We start from the raw sequence: 17248 nt of genomic DNA on the forward strand, positions 1-17248 counted from the left end.
AAGGTCAGCGACCTAATGAGGCCTTAAATCTGGATCTCCTGGAAATTGTTCACGTTTAACTGACACTCAAGAGAGAAAGAGCTGGAGATTTGCAACAGGAAAATGCTAACATGTATACTTAGTTACATTAGAGAGTGCTCCTTGACACCCTCCAATCACTTTAGAACACTACTGTAATTTACTGACAAAAGAACAGGGCCTGAGAAGTTAGAATGTCCTTCCTGGCACGTTTGGCAATCCACGCCCTGTTTGGATATCTATCTAATACAAGTTTAAAATGTTCAGTTTTCTAGTGTTTACTGAATAAAACCTCAGAAGCGATATCGTCTTGTTTTCTTCCAAATCCCTCCTGCAAACTGAGTTTGGAGTAGCTGTGAGGTGTAGAAAGACACAACCTTGGAGAACACACTAAGAGGCAGATGTATTTACCGGTTCTATTACCATAGCCTCTTTGCATTTCCTTTTACAAATTGTTAACTTTGAACAAGAAGTCCCTCTCTCCCACCCCCGTTTTGCAGGAGCTAATAGATAATATGTGATGGCAGCAGTAGACCAAGGGAATTCATAATTGATTGCGAATTGTGAAATATTTAAATTACGTAGTTGATTGTATTAAAGATCCTTTTGAACCAAAGTAGGGAGCAATTAAGTAGGATTTTACGAAGAAGAGTGAGGCTGCTCTGGAAGTACTCAGTCAAAGGAGTGTTAGGTGGTTAACAGATGTTTGCTCTGATTACATGTTGCATTGGTCGGAATTACGAGTTAGAAAGTATTAAACGTCCGTATGTGTTAAATATCTCAATATTTTACCGTACCATGCAGACTTTGGTGCATTAAACACCAAAACCCGCATGTTATTCCCCAGAAACTCGTAACAGTTGCTATTTATCGGGCCTGGTAAATAAGGAACCCTGTGACGACGTTACTTGCCAGGTGCAGTAAGCAGCACCGATACTTGTGATCAGGTTCCATATGTAACATAACATCATTTTGAAAACAAAAGTTCTAAAGAAAATATTTGTGTTTGATTTTGTAGGCTTATTACACTGCATGGCAACTTGAGCTTATATATATATAAAATATAGCAGCAACATGTATATTTCAGTGACCGTCAACATTTCAATTCTGTTTTCGTTTTAACACCAACCATCAAGTTAACTGGCCAAGATTACGCTCACCAGTCTCTCGCGGTTATTACCTTATGAGGTGAATAGGCTGATACTTGTAAAATACTCCATATCGCGCCCATTCTTGATGCAGCAACTAAAAGAGACAAAAACATCGTTTATATTGATTTCAGTTAAATGGATGCTTTTTCTTTAAATATAACAGTTGTTAATTCGCATGCAAGCACCACAGGACAGAATCAAACATTGCTGAATGTGGATAGCAACTGCACAAAATAGAAAGTTTTGAAGAAGCATACATTTTTCACACGATCTGACAGTGTTATAATGCCCATGCTATATGGCAATCTTGTATGAAATAGCTTAAGAGCCATACTCTTCGTTTTTATTGTCTTTATTGCTATAGCGAAGAGGTTATGTAAACACCCGAAAAAAGTGGATAATGACAATTCGTACCCGAGTTAGGAATGTAACGTCAAACTGAACAACAAAGTATCATAAATGAAACTAGGCCATTATCAAGAAATATATCGAATAATAATTATCCCATTGAGTTATGATGGCGATGCTGGGTGTGAATGATATGGAATTGTAATACATGTCGTCTTTAACTTTTATTTTAATAATTAGCACGTTGTTCTACTGTATTTGAGTGTGGTTGCATTTTTACAGCACATCGCATGCCCAACAAGGCGTTAAAGCCATTTGTAGACATGTAGCATGGTACCCCGTAGGAATGCCTTGTAAAGAGGTGTATGTCACGTGACCTATATAGTTAGTGTTTCAATGTTGTTCAGGTTTCCCTGCTGTGTCAATGCATGAAATCGAATCAAAAAGGAGTAAGATGTATGGTGTTTTTCTTTAGATGCTGTCGACTGGAGGATAGAAAAGGAGTCAATGCAGTGTGGCCTGTGTGGGTAGTACTTCAATGTCAAGTGTGATTAACCAACTGTTTGGATCATGTAATAAGTGTGCAGCAGCACAATTCCGTAAGAATGTGTCAAGAGTGAGCAAATAAACACAGCAGGGAATACTGCAACGTACGGCCTCTCGAGTGCTCTGCATCATACAGCTTAAGCCACATTGAAAATACAGCATAGGATGTGCCCAGGTGTGACAGTAGCTATCCTCTGGGAGTACACATTTCCATCAGTGATTCTGTGTGCCCTAAGGTCAAAGTAGGAAATACAATAGTGCAACTTGTAGATATTGGGATTATGCAACCCATCATGGTATATGCTCTGAGTTCTCCTGCAAGGAGTGGACTAATGCCATAGCAATTGGCATTATGTGATGGTATTATTCAATAAGCCATGGTATTTATTATATGAGTCCATTGAGGAGTGGCAGTGAGTAACCTACAGGAACTGGCATTATTCAATCAGACCAGGGGAGTGGACATTATACAATGAGCCATACTCCAACAGTGAAGAGCGTATGGCACAACCATTCAAATGAATCATGGGATTCATCCATAAGAGCCGTCATTATTCAACCCATCATGATATCTGCTCCATCATGGAGTGTTAGGAAATAATCAATAGGAAAGTGATAATATAGCCAGATATGGTATATGCTCAATGAACCAAAACAAGAGATTTAGAGAGCCACCTTCAAAAATATGCATTACGTAACCATCCGTGGTACATGGTCTGATAAAACCACCCAAAAGGAAATTATCATCTGGAACAGCAGTCCACCCCTTTGTTGTGAGAAGTTTCAGTGGATGCAGACATGCTCTGTGCAGCTCCTTACCCGGTTGTTGAGTCCCAACATACTGATACCATTCTCCAGCAATGCAGTGACAGTCTCTGCTGGTTCAAGAGCATCCCTCGTGGTCACAGGGCTTCTGAGGGGTCATTCTTTATTCATCAGGATCTTCAGGGAGAGGCGTAAACTGTGTTGGTTGAAGCTTGTGCTTCCTAAACCATCATGGCCACCATACTTTGTGGGTGGGTGTTTTCAGCCCAAAGCAAGATGGGGTTTTTCACTTCTGAAGCTCACAGATTTCCTTCCAGGACAAAGCACAGTTTAAACTCAGCAGTATGTCTGCTGGATGAGTCACAATATTCTCAGGATTAGGTTTGGGATTTTGCCAGAGTTATTCCTGATTCTCCTCCCTTGAATCCTGATTGTACTCTGTAAGCTATTGTTACTTGTATTCTCTGGAGATTTATTTATACCACAGGCTTTTTCCTCCTGGCATTTGTCTTCTAAGGGACCACCTCACTTGATGTTACACACGTACAGGCTGGCACAGTATCTTCTCCAGAAGATCATCCTCACTTCAAATCCAGAACATTTCAGTCAGAAAAGCACTCCACACAACCAGCACTCGATCGTAGTAGCAGGCAGCATGCAATGAGAATGGGCGGTATGCAATCAGTTGTGGTATATGCTTTTTAGTGTGTATCCAGGAACAACAGAGGAGAAGTCCTAGGCAGGAGTATTATATAAGAATGCATTGTGTCAACAATGGTTCTGCCTTTGTGATCCAGTTAAACATATGTATGAAGGTCTAGACGTCCCCCAAGTGGTGAGACATGCCCTAAGATATTTCCCAAAATGTACACAATAGCAGGTCTCTGTGGCCCACATAGAATCATAAAAGGTGGTGTTAAAAGAAAGCTCTCACAAAATACAGTAGTGAGGCAGCCAGAAGCAGAGGCTGACACAATCCAGATTGTACCATGGACATTGCAATAATGGGTCAATCCAATTGAGGGCAGTAGGAATATCTCAAACACCACAGTAGGAGTTAGTGGTTCCACTCTGCGATTTCAGGGCACATGGAACTGAACAGTAGCAAATAAAAATGCCATTCCTGCGAAAGGAAGAGGTAGTTAACTTTGAGGCTTTGATATGAGGCAGGAGGAGTAGGAAGAAGGCATATGGAAAGGGTGATTGGGCAGGGGTTCTGGCCAAAAGCAGGGAACAAATAATAAGAACCTCTTCGTCCTTCACCTGGATGCCCAATATAGGTGAGAGCTTGTAAAGAATGATGAGGAAGAGGCTCAGTGAAAAATAGTAGGCACAGTCAGTGATGTAATCACTTAGAGAAAGTCGTCATGGACTGTGATTGGTTGGTGATAAACCCCTCGTAACACCTTCAAGCGGATGGCCAAAAAAGTGAAAATTGCATACAAGTTTTCCACAAAAGCGCATAGCAGATATTTACCACTTAGTTGATTTTTAAACACCAAATATGATGCACACCAGTTGGAATTATTGTATCTGGCAAAATGAATTAAAATTCAAACTGTGCACAGATTTTCCTGCTGTGACTTGATGGCAGAAAGGGGGGCACACATGAGGAGGCCTGGGATTCACAATTGGTCATCTTTTCTCACCTGGCACAGGATTATAATCCTTTTAAGTGGATCAGACAAGTGTCCATCAAAGTTATTGGAAGAATGCAGGAACATATTGTTGATGCGAATGTCAAGAGAAAACTAAGGGCCTGATTTAGAGTATGGCGGAGAGAGTTACTCTGCCACAAATGTGACGGATATCCCATCCAATGTATTGTGTTGCCATAATAGGCTACGGAGATCTTAATACAGCAGGCGAGATATCCATCACGTGATGGAGTAAACCGCCCAACAAACTCTAAATGATGCCCTATGCCATCAACTGTGGTGTGCTGGTAATCCCCTTACTAAAACTGCCAGCAGACAGCCAAAACAACACTTAGAAATAGGACTGACAAGCAATCAAACTAATTCACTTTTTAACTGTCCATAATTTAATTTACTTACTATATTATTTCAATAAGCCATAACGATATTACAAAGTCTTCAGTTATGACTGTTATGGTTAGGTGTCAGTTTCCATTGAAAAGATCAAAGCATCTGCATGGATCTCTGAAAGCTTGTATCAAACATGGCAACATTTTAACATTTTGAGTTAAGTTTTCCATTTTAACTCCCCCAGGAAACTTTTGACAGAAAAAAGCATTGCATCGAGTTACACCATACTTTCATGTACATAGAAAAAACCTTAAATGTATGATTTTGCTTTCTTTAATGTAAATCTGTTCATTAGTTTGAAAATTAGTGCTTCAGTTGGTGTCAGGTAGACTCTAAATTGTTACATAATATAGATCTTTATCATTATTTTGCAGATCCTGTGCAGTTGCATACGTTTGCAGAGGTTCTGAAAATCCATTAAAAAAATAAACGCATGAAGCAGGATGATGAGAACATGGCATTGCAATTGGTGTCAGATGGGATTCAATGGACTTACTTATTGAGTTATCTTGCCCATTAATTTGTGGAACCTCCACAGATTCGGGAATCTTTCGAGAACCTGCTCATCAATTTTAACATATAAAGGTGAGATCTTGGACAAAAGAGATTTAATTTTCAAGTGGATTGAAGGATCTGTAGTCAGATTCACTAATCCAACCACCCTGATTGGCTGGCAGACAGATACATTTCAGTTGTGACAACCATTGGCCAATGCTGTGGACTGAGCACTCCTTTGGAAAAAATTAAAGGCACGGTATAAAGTGGTAAAGCAAGCATACCTATGTGAAGCTATAAATCAAATACATTTAACATATAAAAAATGTCTTAGGATTCATGGGTCCTGGATCACATGGATTCTCATGGGGACCTCAAAATATGAAAATCCAGCTCAAGATACATGAATGTTGAAAAACATATATTACGAAAATCTACTTTATGCACCTATGCTGATCATGCCCAATATCCATTTTCAAAGAGGGCTGGGTGTTAACGGGCATTACTATTCCTCACAGTGCTTGGGTGAAAGCTCAAAGGAACCCTGAGTGGGTCATGTTGGCCATCCCGTGGGTCAGGACGGTCCTCCCCATCAACAATCATAATTAATATCATACTGCACTAGGTGCATCTGCATCTTTAGCTTATGCCATGGTGCTTTTTGTAACTGCATTTGATGTGCAAGTTACGGTTTGCAAAGCAGGTGTGTTAGCTATGGTTTGTGTATTTTTCGCTTTTATTTGGTGGCCATAAATGCAATTTAACTGTGCTTTTAAGGGAATTTTCACAGGCTTTTTAAAGGTGAATTAAGGTCTTATGACCAAAGTTAAATCTGTGGGGTGTGTGGTCCCCTCCCCACAAAACAAATTATAGACGTCTGGGTCCCAGGGGATGTGACACCTGGGGGCAAAAATTGGCCAGGAGAGGGGAGCACACAGACCTGATGCCAATTACCACTGTGCATGGACAAAGGCCATGTGCAGTGCGGTCTTGGGTGGTTATTGGACTTGGTCCTGTGGCTAACCCCCACTACACTTGGCAGAAGGTTGTGTGCAGCACAGGGTTGGGTGGTTATAGGGGTCGGGTCCAGAACCAACTACCACTGAAGGCCATGCGCATCGGGGGTTGGGTGTTTATAGGGTTTGGCTGCAGGCCCTAGCCAGAGGTCAGGCCCTGTGGCTAACCACTGCTTTCCATGGCCAAAGTCTGTGCGCAGTGGTGCTTGGAATAACGTATTGTAATGAAAATGACTTTATGTTAAAAAAGACATTGAAATTCACTGAAAAAAACACAAAGGTTACAGGGACGTTATAGTTAGGAAATATAATTTAAAAAAACGTAGAATAGGCTTATATTTTAAACATACAAAATCATAGAAATTCACCTGTAATAGTTAAAGTTATTTCAAGTAACCATAACTTGTGCCTTAACGTAACTATAACTCGCACCATCGCCATGCACTGCTAACTACCCCACAAATTACACCACTCATGACATCTGTGATAACATCAGTGATAATGTCAGTGTAAGATCTGCAGTAAAATTATTGATTAGAAAACTGTGCATGTCTAGGGCCCTAGTTATATGATTGACCAAGACCATTTACAATAGATCCATGAGCCCAAGCATGGGATCCCACTTTCTGGCTGCAACATTGTAAGAATGTTAATGCCGGTGTCTTAGTATTCTGGAATTTGACCCCGAGTCCTAGAAAAGTTTTGGAAAAATAGAATAAGGGGATGGGGCAGAACTTCCCTGACACCCCGGGCCATGTGGGGGTTGTTGGACTTTTGCCCTTTTGCAGGGTCAACCCCAATCTTTTTGCCTCCTGTCTCCTATTTTTTCTGACCTGTTGCTGTTGGCTTTTGAACTCTGACCACTTTACCACTGCTAACCAGTGCTAAAGTGCATATGCTCTCTGTGTAAATTGTATGTAATTGGTCGATCCATGATTGGCATATTTGATTTACTAGTAAGTCCCTAGTAAAGTGCACTAGAGGTGCCAGTGCCTGTAAATCGAATGCTACTAGTGGGCCTGCAGCACTGGTTGTGCTACCCACATTAGTAGCCCTGTAATCATGTCTCTGACCTGCCACTGCAGTGTCTGCGTGCACAGTTTTAAACTATAAATTCGACTTGGCAACTGTATCTACTTGCCAAGCCTAAACCTTCCCTTTTCTTATATGTAAGGCACCCCTAAGGTAGGCCCTAGGTAGCCCCAAGGGCAGGGTGCAGTGTATGGTTAAAATAGGACATATAGGCCCTCATTCTGACCCTGGCGGTCGGTGATAAAGCGGCGGCCAAGCCGCCAACAGGCCGGCGGTCCAAAATATGCAATTCTGACCCTGGCGGGAACCGCCAACACAGCCCGCCGCATTAACACTCCGACCGCCACGGCGGTACAAACAAACAGCGCGGCGGTCCCCGCCAACAGCCAGGCGGCAGACAATGTACCGCCCACCCTATCACGACCCACCAATCCGCCACCTTTTCCGGGGCGGGAGCACCGCCGATAAAAACACGGCGGAAACAGACTACGAACTGGAAAACGCTCACCTCTACGCACTCCACGCGAGATTCCGGCAGTATGGAACCAGAGTTGCAGGTCATCCCCGCACTCCTATACCTGCTCATATACCAGGAGCACGCCCGGCGGCGCGGAAGACATCGGTGAGTACTGCACCTACGACACAGGGGAGGGAAAAGATTACCGGCACACACCCACCCACCCATACCCACTACAACACACACATCAATGCATTCCCACAGATCACTGTCACAACCCACAAACTCCCCCCTCCGAAATAATGCAAAGACCAAAAGAAGAGATCATAAACGGGCAGATATATTGAAATATGGACACCAGTAATCCCAATAAATAAATAAACTATGTACAAAATATACACAGCTACTAAATGTAGTCCAACCACTGTCCGTGGACCACAGGGGTCCTGTGCAAAGGGGCAAGGCCCAGTCCCACGACAAGAACTCCACGGAGAGAACACTGCAGGGGCATCAGAAAGAAAATAGGACAGGCACCTCAGGGGGAAGGGAAGAGGGGGCACCTCAGCCACTTGAGTACACGACGCCAGATCCACGAGGGGACTCCATGACCACTGGGCCATCCTGGGGAGTGCAAAGCCACAGTCCAAACAGTCCATACAGTGGGTGGCCTGCCCACTGGGCCATCCTGGGGAGTGCAAAGCCACAGTCCAAACAGTCCATACAGTGGGTGGCCTGCCCACTGGGCCATCCTGGGGAATGCAAAGCCACAGTCCAAACAGTCCATACAGTGGGTGGCCTGCCCACTGGGCCATCCTGGGGAGTGCAAAGCCACAGTCCAAACAGTCCATACAGTGGGTGGCCTGCCCACTGGGCCATCCTGGGGAGTGCAAAGCCACAGTCCATACAGTCCATACAGTGGGTGGCCTGCCCACTGGGCCATCCTGGGGAGTGCAAAGCCACAGTCCAAACAGTCCATACAGTGGGTGGCCTGCCCACTGGGCCATCCTGGGGAGTGCAAAGCCACAGTCCAAACAGTCCATACAGTGGGTGGCCTGCCCACTGGGCCATCCTGGGGAGTGCAAAGCCACAGTCCAAACAGTCCATACAGTGGGTGGCCTGCCCACTGGGCCATCCTGGGGAGTGCAAAGCCACAGTCCAAACAGTCCATACAGTGGGTGGCCTGCCCACTGGGCCATCCTGGGGAGTGCAAAGCCACAGTCCATACAGTCCATACAGTCCATACAGTGGGTGGCCTGCCCACTGCGCCATCCTGGGGAGTGCAAAGCCACAGTCCAAACAGTCCATACAGTGGGTGGCCTGCCCACTGGGCCATCCTGGGGAGTGCAAAGCCACAGTCCATACAGTCCATAACAGACCCCACTGCCACTGGAGGAGGCATGTTGGCCAGAGGACATCCTGCAGCCCTGCCCGAGATAGATCCTGCCCTGCCACGTCTGCCAAAGGGCCAGCGGTTCTTGCCTGGAAGGGCCCAGTTCAGCGCCTCATGCCTTGAAGGGCCCAGTTCAGCGGGTCTTGCCTTGAAGGGCCCAGTTCAGCGGTTCTTGAGACGGCGGGGCCCAGCGGAGCGGTTCTTGAGACGGCGGGGCCCAGCGGAGCGGTTCTTGAGACGGCGGGGCCCAGTTCAGCGGTTCTTGAGACGGCGGGGCCCAGTTCAGATGTTCTTGAGACGGCGGGGCCCAGCGGAGTGGTGCTTGAGACGGCGGGGCCCAGTTCAGCGGTTCTTGAGACGGCGGGGCCCAGCGGAGCGGTGCTTGAGACGGCGGGGCCCAGTTCAGCGGTTCTTGAGACGGCGGGGCCCAGCGGAGCGGTTCTTGAGACGGCGGGGCCCAGTTCAGCGGTTCTTGAGACGGCGGGGCCCAGTTCAGCGGTTCTTGAGACGGCGGGGCCCAGCGGAGCGGTGCTTGAGACGGCGGGGCCCAGTTCAGCGGTTCTTGAGACGGCGGGGCCCAGCGGAGCGGTTCTTGAGATGGCGGGGCCCAGCGGAGCGGTGCTTGAGACGGCGGGGCCCAGTTCAGCGGTTCTTGAGACGGCGGGGCCCAGCGGAGCGGTGCTTGAGACGGCGGGCCCAGTTCAGCGGTTCTTGAGACGGCAGGGCCCAGCGGAGCGGTGCTTGAGACGGCGGGGCCCAGTTCAGCGGTGCTTGAGACGGCGGCCGGTCTATGGCCAACTGCTCATTGCCTGGTGGTGCCCTCCTGGGCAGCGGGGATGGTGCTCCTTCAATGCCCACCTGGGCTGTTGGTGGTGGGGCCCTCCTGGCCAGCTGGGCTGGGTCCTCCCTGTGCAGCGGCTATGGGGGTGGTGGGCTCTCCCGGGGCAGCTGTGCCGGTTCCTCCCGGGGCAGCGGCTATGGGGGTTGTGGGCTCCTCCTGGGCAGCATGCCTGCTGCCTGACCTCTCCGACTTGCTGCCCTTGCCCTCCTTAGTCGTGAGTCTGTGGCCCTTTCCTCCCTTTGGAGCTGTGGCTGGTGACTGTCTCTGGGTGGTGTCCGGGGGGATGTAGAAGGCGGGCTCCTGCGGCGCCCCTTCCGCCTTCTGCTCCTCTTCCCAGGGGGTGGGCTGGCTGTCCCCTTGCTGCTGGGCGAAGATCCAGACATGCGGGCTGGCGGGCTCCAATACCCCTGCACCCTTGTCAAGGGGGCTGCAGGGCTGGTGGTGGCTGAGGTGCTCTTCTTACCCCGACGAGAAGGAGGGGGGGGCTCAGGGTCAGGAAAGAAGTTAGCAGTGGCGAGGAAGAGTTTCTTGGGACAATGGAGAGTGGTAGGTACAGTGGGAATGGGAGTGGAGGGAGAGGATGTGGTTGTAGGTGAGTCACGTTTGCTGTCTTTGGGTGCAGGTGCAGGAGGGATAGGCTGTCGTGAGGTGGATGGCTGTTGGGTGGGTGGGTGGCTGCGTTTGTGTGGTGTGGAAGAGGGGGTGACAGACACAGTGGGAGAGGACACAGGGGACGTGTAAATGGCAGTGGTGGTGGTGACTGCACGTGTGCGGACTGGAGTGGAGGGTGTGCTGGTGATGGAAACACTGGCTGATGGTGAGGTGAATGGAGGTGTGAGTGTAGACGTCACAGGGAGGGAGGAGGGAGACGAGGAGGTGGGGGTCACAGAGGTGGTAGTGACTGTTGGCATGTCTGCATCGGAATGTTGCGTGTGTGAATGTCTGCGTGATCTGTGGTGCTTATGTTTGGATGAGCTTCTCTTGGGTGTTGAGGTGTGTGCAGGCTGGTCTGATGGTGTGGGTGGGACAGGCAGAGGAACATGAGACTGGGAGGAGGGAGTTAGTAGAGGGAGGCAGGAGACAGGGACAATGCCTGGGGCGAAGGAGATGCCCGGCTTCCTGGCAGAGCGGGCACGGGGCGAACCCTGAGGGGCTGCTGGGAGGGCGGAGATGTTGCGCTGGGTGGCGGCTGTTCCTGTAATGGCGGGGGGCACGGATGGTGCCACCCCCGCAAGGGAGCTCCCTTCCGAGGACGTGTCCGTGTCGCTGCAGGGTCCAGTCGTCCCCGTCGTGGAGCTCCCCTCGCCCTCCGTCTCACTGGTCCAGTCTGACTCTGTGGCATGGCCCTCCTGGGCCATGTGAGATGCAGCTCCCTCCTGCCCCGATGCCACTTCTCCTCCGCCTGATGATGCTGATGCACACAAGCACAGAAAGACAAACAAAAAGGGGGGGGGAGAGAGAAATAAAGGGATATTGAGTACATGGATCTCCGGTACAGTTAGCGGACATGACAGACACAGATGCCCCCTGCACTAAGTTGCGCACTTGTGGTCCGCTACGCATTCCGTGGAACATGCCCTACACGCCTAGAGTTGACAACTGCACCCATGGATGACACGACCCAGGGATGGCTGTACTGACAAACTACTGAGGGTGGTGGCTGGGGACACAGGGGCTTACGGGGGTGCCCAGCCTACAGATGTCGCCCTGGCCTAGGGGGACCCACAGCCCTCCTCCCCCACCCAGACACCTCCACTGCGCGACAACAGAGTAGATAATGCTTGTACTCACCCCCTTGTGTCTGCTGTGCTGCCCTCACGCGCCCATCCAAATCAGGGTAGGCCACCGCCAGGATCCGGAACATCAGGGGGGTCAGTTGACGGCAGGCACCCCGCCTACGTTGGGAGGCCATCCCCAGCAGAGACTCGGCGGTCTTCTTGGTCCCGCGGCGGATGTCCTCCCACCTCTTGCGGCAGTGGGTGCCCCGTCGATGGTGGACCCCCAGGGTCCGGACTCCCTTGGCGATGGCACGCCAAATCCCGATCTTCTCATGGGCGCGGATCTATGTGACACGTACAGGGAGGGAGAAATACCACGTTCAAGTTTGTCTGCATTTTCCCTGCCAGTGGCCCAACGCCCCCCATCCCCGCCAGGCCCCCCGCCATGCCCCCCGCCAGGCCCAACATGCCCCCCATCCCCGCCATGCCCTCCGCCATGCCCCCCGCCAGGCCCAACATGCCCCCCATCCCCGCCATGCCCCCCGCCATGCCCCCCGCCAGGCCCAACATGCCCCCCATCCCCGCCAGGCCCCCCGCCATGCCCCCCGCCAGGCCCAACATGCCCCCCATCCCCGCCAGGCCCCCCGCCATGCCCCCCGCCAGGCCCAACATGCCCCCCATCCCCGCCATGCCCTCCGCCATGCCCCCCGCCAGGCCCAACATGCCCCCCATCCCCGCCATGCCCCCCGCCATGCCCCCCGCCAGGCCCAACATGCCCCCCATCCCCGCCATGCCCCCCGCCATGCCCCCCGCCAGGCCCAACATGCCCCCCATCCCCGCCAGGCCCCCCGCCATGCCCCCCGCCAGGCCCAACATGCCCCCCATCCCCGCCAGGCCCCCCGCCAGGCCCCCCGCCAGGCCCCCAAGCCAGCCAGTGGCCCCAAATCCAGATTGAATTAAACTCACTTGTTGGTCTGGAGGACCGTAGAGTAGCGCATACTGGGGGAGGACCCCATCCACAAGTTTCTCCAACTCCTCTCCAGTGAAGGCAGGGGCCCTTTCCCCAGGCGCAGCAGCCATTGTCCCTTCCAGACCGAGGTCACAGCAACACTTGCAGTATAGGTCCTCTCCTGTGAAAGTTCAAGTCGCAAGTGGATTAGTAGATAGAAAATGGCGGTCACGTCCGCGGCGGTGCGTACCGCGGCGGTGCGTCCCGCCACCGCCGGCGCCCTTCGCCATTGGCTCCTGAAACCCATAGGCTTCAATGTTAACCAATGCGGCTTCGCGCCGCGGTCTTCGCCCGCCGCCCGCCGCGGTGTGCCACGCCAGCGCATTGACCTCACATCCCACTGTCACACTTCACAGGTCAGGCAGCCGCCATTTCCAGGGCCCACATGGCTCTATTTCAACTGCGTCACACAGGCCTAGGCCTTGCATAGCCACTCAGACACGCCATTCACTGCATAGAGAATCGTTTACTGTGCTAGCTGTGAGTACGTACCTGTGGGTTGCTTGACTGTGTGCTCCATGTTGTCCTTCCTAGGCACCGTCCGCTGGGTTTGGCGAGGAGACGGATGAATCCTCCCGTGTACCGACCGCTGGTGGACCTGTCGACAATGGAAGAACGCCACATTATCCTGACCTACCGTCTTAACCGTGCCACTATACATGAACTGTGTGCCCAGCTGGAGCCCGACCTGATGTCCCCCATCCGCCAACCCACAGGGATTCCCCCTCTGGTGCAGGTCATGTCAGTACTCCATTTCTTGGCAAGTGGGTCATTTCAGACAACAGTGGGAATTGCTTCTGGGATGTCTCAGCCCATGTTTTCGAAGGTGTTATCCAGAGTGTTGTCTGCCCTGATGAAATCCGTGAGGAGCTACATCATTTTCCCTGAGGTGGGCGAATTGGCTACAGTGAAGGGTGATTTCTACGCCCTTGGACATATTCCCAACGTCATTGGTGCCATTGATGGGACCCATGTGGCTTTGGTTCCCCCAAGAGACAGGGAGCAGGTGTACAGGAACAGAAAAAGTTACTATTCAATGAACATCCAGGTGGTGTGTTTGGCTGACCAGTACATCTCGCATGTAAATGCCAAATTCCCAGGGTCAGTGCATGACGCCTACATCCTAAGGAATAGCAGCATCCCTTACGTGATGGAACAGCTAGAGAGACACCGTGTATGGCTAGTGGGGGACTCTGGGTACCCCAACCTGTCGTGGCTACTGACCCCAGTAAGGAATCCCCGGACAAGGGCAGAGGAACGGTACAATGAGGCCCATGGGCGTACTAGGAGGGTGATCGAACGCACCTTTGGCCTCCTGAAGGCCAGGTTTCGGTGCCTGCATATGACAGGTGGATCCCTAATGTACTCACCTAAGAAGGTGTGTCACATCATCGTGGCCTGCTGCATGCTTCACAACCTGGCTTTGCGCCGCCAGGTGCCTTTCCTGCAGGAGGATGGTCGAGACGGTGGTGTTGTGGCGGCTGTGGAACCTGAGGAGAGTGACGAGGAGGAAGACGACGGGGCTAAAACAGACAACAGGGACAGAATCATTGAACAGTACTTCCAATAGGACACAGGTAACAATTCAAAGATAATTTAGTAAATGTGAACTACTCTCCTGCATCTCTGCTGCCTGTCTATTTGCCCCAGTGTATGATGACTGAGTTGTGGCTTTTCCCTCCCTATTTCAGATCTGGGGTCCCCACTACGAGTCCTGTGCTTCGTTTCCCCATGGACTACAGCTTTGTGGCAGCTGTTTGTTGACTTCACCATGTACAAGGACATATTTGCACTGTCATGTCAATTACAATATATTGAAATCACAGCCAGACTCCAGATAGTTTTGTGCAAAATAGGTGTTTATTGAAGTGCTCAAAATGGGATGGGTGGTTTCAAGTGGGTGGGGGCTATGGTGAAGGAATGTCCATGGCAGAGTCCAGAGTAACAGTCACACAGGTGCATTGTCCAGAGGCCTGTGGAGAGATGGAGCATGGGCAGTTCAAGGATGGACAGGGTGACAATGTGGGACAGTGGGATGACATCAGGTGGTATCCATTGCTGGCGGGGGTCTTGACATCCTACTCTGTCTTCTTGCGAGATCTCAGGGCCCTCTTGCGGGGTGGTTCTTCTCCTGCAGGAGGTGGGGGTCTGGTGGGCTGCTGCTGTGCGGGGGCCTCCTGTCCACTAGCGCCGGCGGAGGTGGTTGGCTGTTCTTGGTCCAGGCTAGTGGCAGGGGCCCTTGGGTGTTGTTGAGTGTCCGCCCTGGTGTTGACGAGGTCCTGCAGCAGCCCTACCATGGTAACCAGGGTGGAGGTGAGGGCTCTGATGTCCTCCCTGTACCCCCGATAGTGTTCCTCCTGCAGTACCTGGATCTCCTGGAACCGGGCCAGTACCGTCGCCATCGTCTCCTGGGAGCGGTTGTATGCTCCCATGATGGTGGTGAGGACCTCGTGGAGAGTGGGTTCCCTGGGCCCGTCCCCCCCCTGTCGCACAGCTGCCCTCCGAGTTGCCCTGTTTCCCTGGGCCTCTGCCCCCTGGCCGGTGTGCCCACTACCACTGCCCCCAGGTCCCTGTTGTTGTTGGGGTGGTGGGTTATCCTGGGTGCCCTGTAGTGGTAGACACACCGCAGATTGACGCGCCCTGGAGACAGAGGCATGGGCCCGCTGGGTGGGAGCTGTGCTGGTGTTCCCAGAGGGGTTTGGGTCTGTAGTGGCCTGGGCCTGTGTGAGGGGAACCGACTGTCCAGAGGTCCCCGATGGTCCGGGCTGGTCATCGGTGTCCAGGTCGACAGAGCTGCTGTCATCGCTGACGGCCTCTTGGGTGGGGGGTGTGGAGAATTCTGGGCCCTCCGCGGCGGTGTGTTGACGGTCGGGTCCTGCAGGGGTATAGAGGTATGGTTATAGTTTCAATGTGTGGCATATGGGTGTATCTGTGGGTTCCCGTGTCCCCAAGTGCTGGCATTCGTGTGTGGGGGCTTTGGTGAGGGTGGCTTGTGGGGGGGATGTGTATATGCATTGGGCATGCTTTGGTGATGGGTGTCCATGCTTAGTGGACGCATGCAGGCCTAGGTTTTGGGATGTGTGGGTTGTGATGGTGAGACATTGGCGGGGAATAGGTGTGCTGGGGGTGGGGGTGAGGATGGTGGTGGGGGTGAGGATGGTGGTGGGGGTGAGGGTGGGGGTGAGGATGGTGGTGGGGGTGAGGATGGTGGTGGGGGTGAGGGTGAGGGTGGGGTTCGAGGATGGGGGTGAGGGCTGGGGTATGATTTGGCATGCAGGTGGGGGGGAAGCAGTAGTGAAGCTTCAACTTACCAGTATCCATTCCTCCGCCGACTCCTGCGAGGCCGTCAGGATGCAGGATGTTCAAGACTTCCTCCTCCCATGATGTAAATTGTGGGGGTTGAGGTGGGGGTCCTCCGCCAGTCTTCTGCACGGCGATGTTGTGCCTGGATACCATGGAACGCACCTTCCCCCGTAGGTCGTTCCATCGCTTCCTGATGTCTTCCCGATTTCTGGGGTGCTGTCCCACAGCGTTGACCCTGTCGACAATCCTCTGCCATAGCTCCGTCCTCCGGGCAATGCTGGTGTATTGGACCTGTGTGCCGAACAGCTGGGGCTCTACCCGAACGATTTCCTCCACCATGACCCTGAGTTCTTCGTCTGTGAAGCGGGGTTGTCTTTGGGGTGCCATGGGGTGGTGTGTATGATGTGTGGGGTGGAGTATGTGTATTTAAGTGTGTTGAGTGTGGTGGTGTGTGTTGTTTTGTGTGTGGATATTGTGTGGGTGATGGTGTGGAGTGGCTGTGGCTGCTAGTTTGTGGATGGTGGTGTCTCGCTCTGGCCTTCTTTCAGAATTTTTTGGCGTAGGGGTTTGTGGGTGATGTGGGTGGGTGTTTTATATTGTATTGTGTGTGTGGGAGTGGTGTGTGTATGTGTATCAGGTGTGTGGGATTCAAATCGTCCAATGTGGCTGAGTTTTGTTCGTTTGTGTGTATTCTGACCGCGGCGGTGTGTCCCGCCAATGGAATACCGCGTTTGAATGACCGCCGCGTGGATTCGTGGGTCGTAATGGCATGGGCGTATTTCTGTTGGCGTGGCGGGGGAGGTTTTGTCACCTCCACTTTTCCGCCGACCGCTGGTCTGGCGGTCGGTTGTGGCTGTCGGATTTTCGGAGGTTTGCCTTCTGCGGGTCAGAATGACCGTGGCGGGTTTCCGCGACCGCGGCGGGATTATGGAGGATTTATGACCGGCGGTAAGTGCATTTTACCGCCGGGGTCAGAATGACCCCCATAGAAATGTGTTTTATATGTCCTAACAGTGAAATACTGCTAAATTTGTTTTTCACTGTTGCAAGGCCTGTCCCTCTCATAGCTTAACATTTACCTTAACCTTTAAATATGACTAAAGTGTAGATT

At 51.4% G+C, this 17248-nt stretch overlaps 1 protein-coding gene across 2 annotated transcripts in view; it reads right to left on the bottom strand.

Annotated features, from left to right (window-relative positions):
• The window catches only part of ANO2 (anoctamin 2), a 1564866-nt gene that overhangs the window by 805646 nt on the left and 741972 nt on the right, over nt 1-17248 (bottom strand). For both annotated transcript variants that reach the window (XM_069228438.1, XM_069228439.1), the window contains one exon: nt 1199-1263. In XM_069228438.1, the coding sequence (XP_069084539.1) occupies nt 1199-1263 (65 nt within the window). The remainder of the gene's footprint in view (nt 1-1198; nt 1264-17248) is intronic.

This window comes from Pleurodeles waltl, chromosome 4_1 (assembly GCF_031143425.1).
Source record: "Pleurodeles waltl isolate 20211129_DDA chromosome 4_1, aPleWal1.hap1.20221129, whole genome shotgun sequence".
NCBI classification, from domain to species: Eukaryota; Metazoa; Chordata; class Amphibia; order Caudata; family Salamandridae; genus Pleurodeles; species Pleurodeles waltl.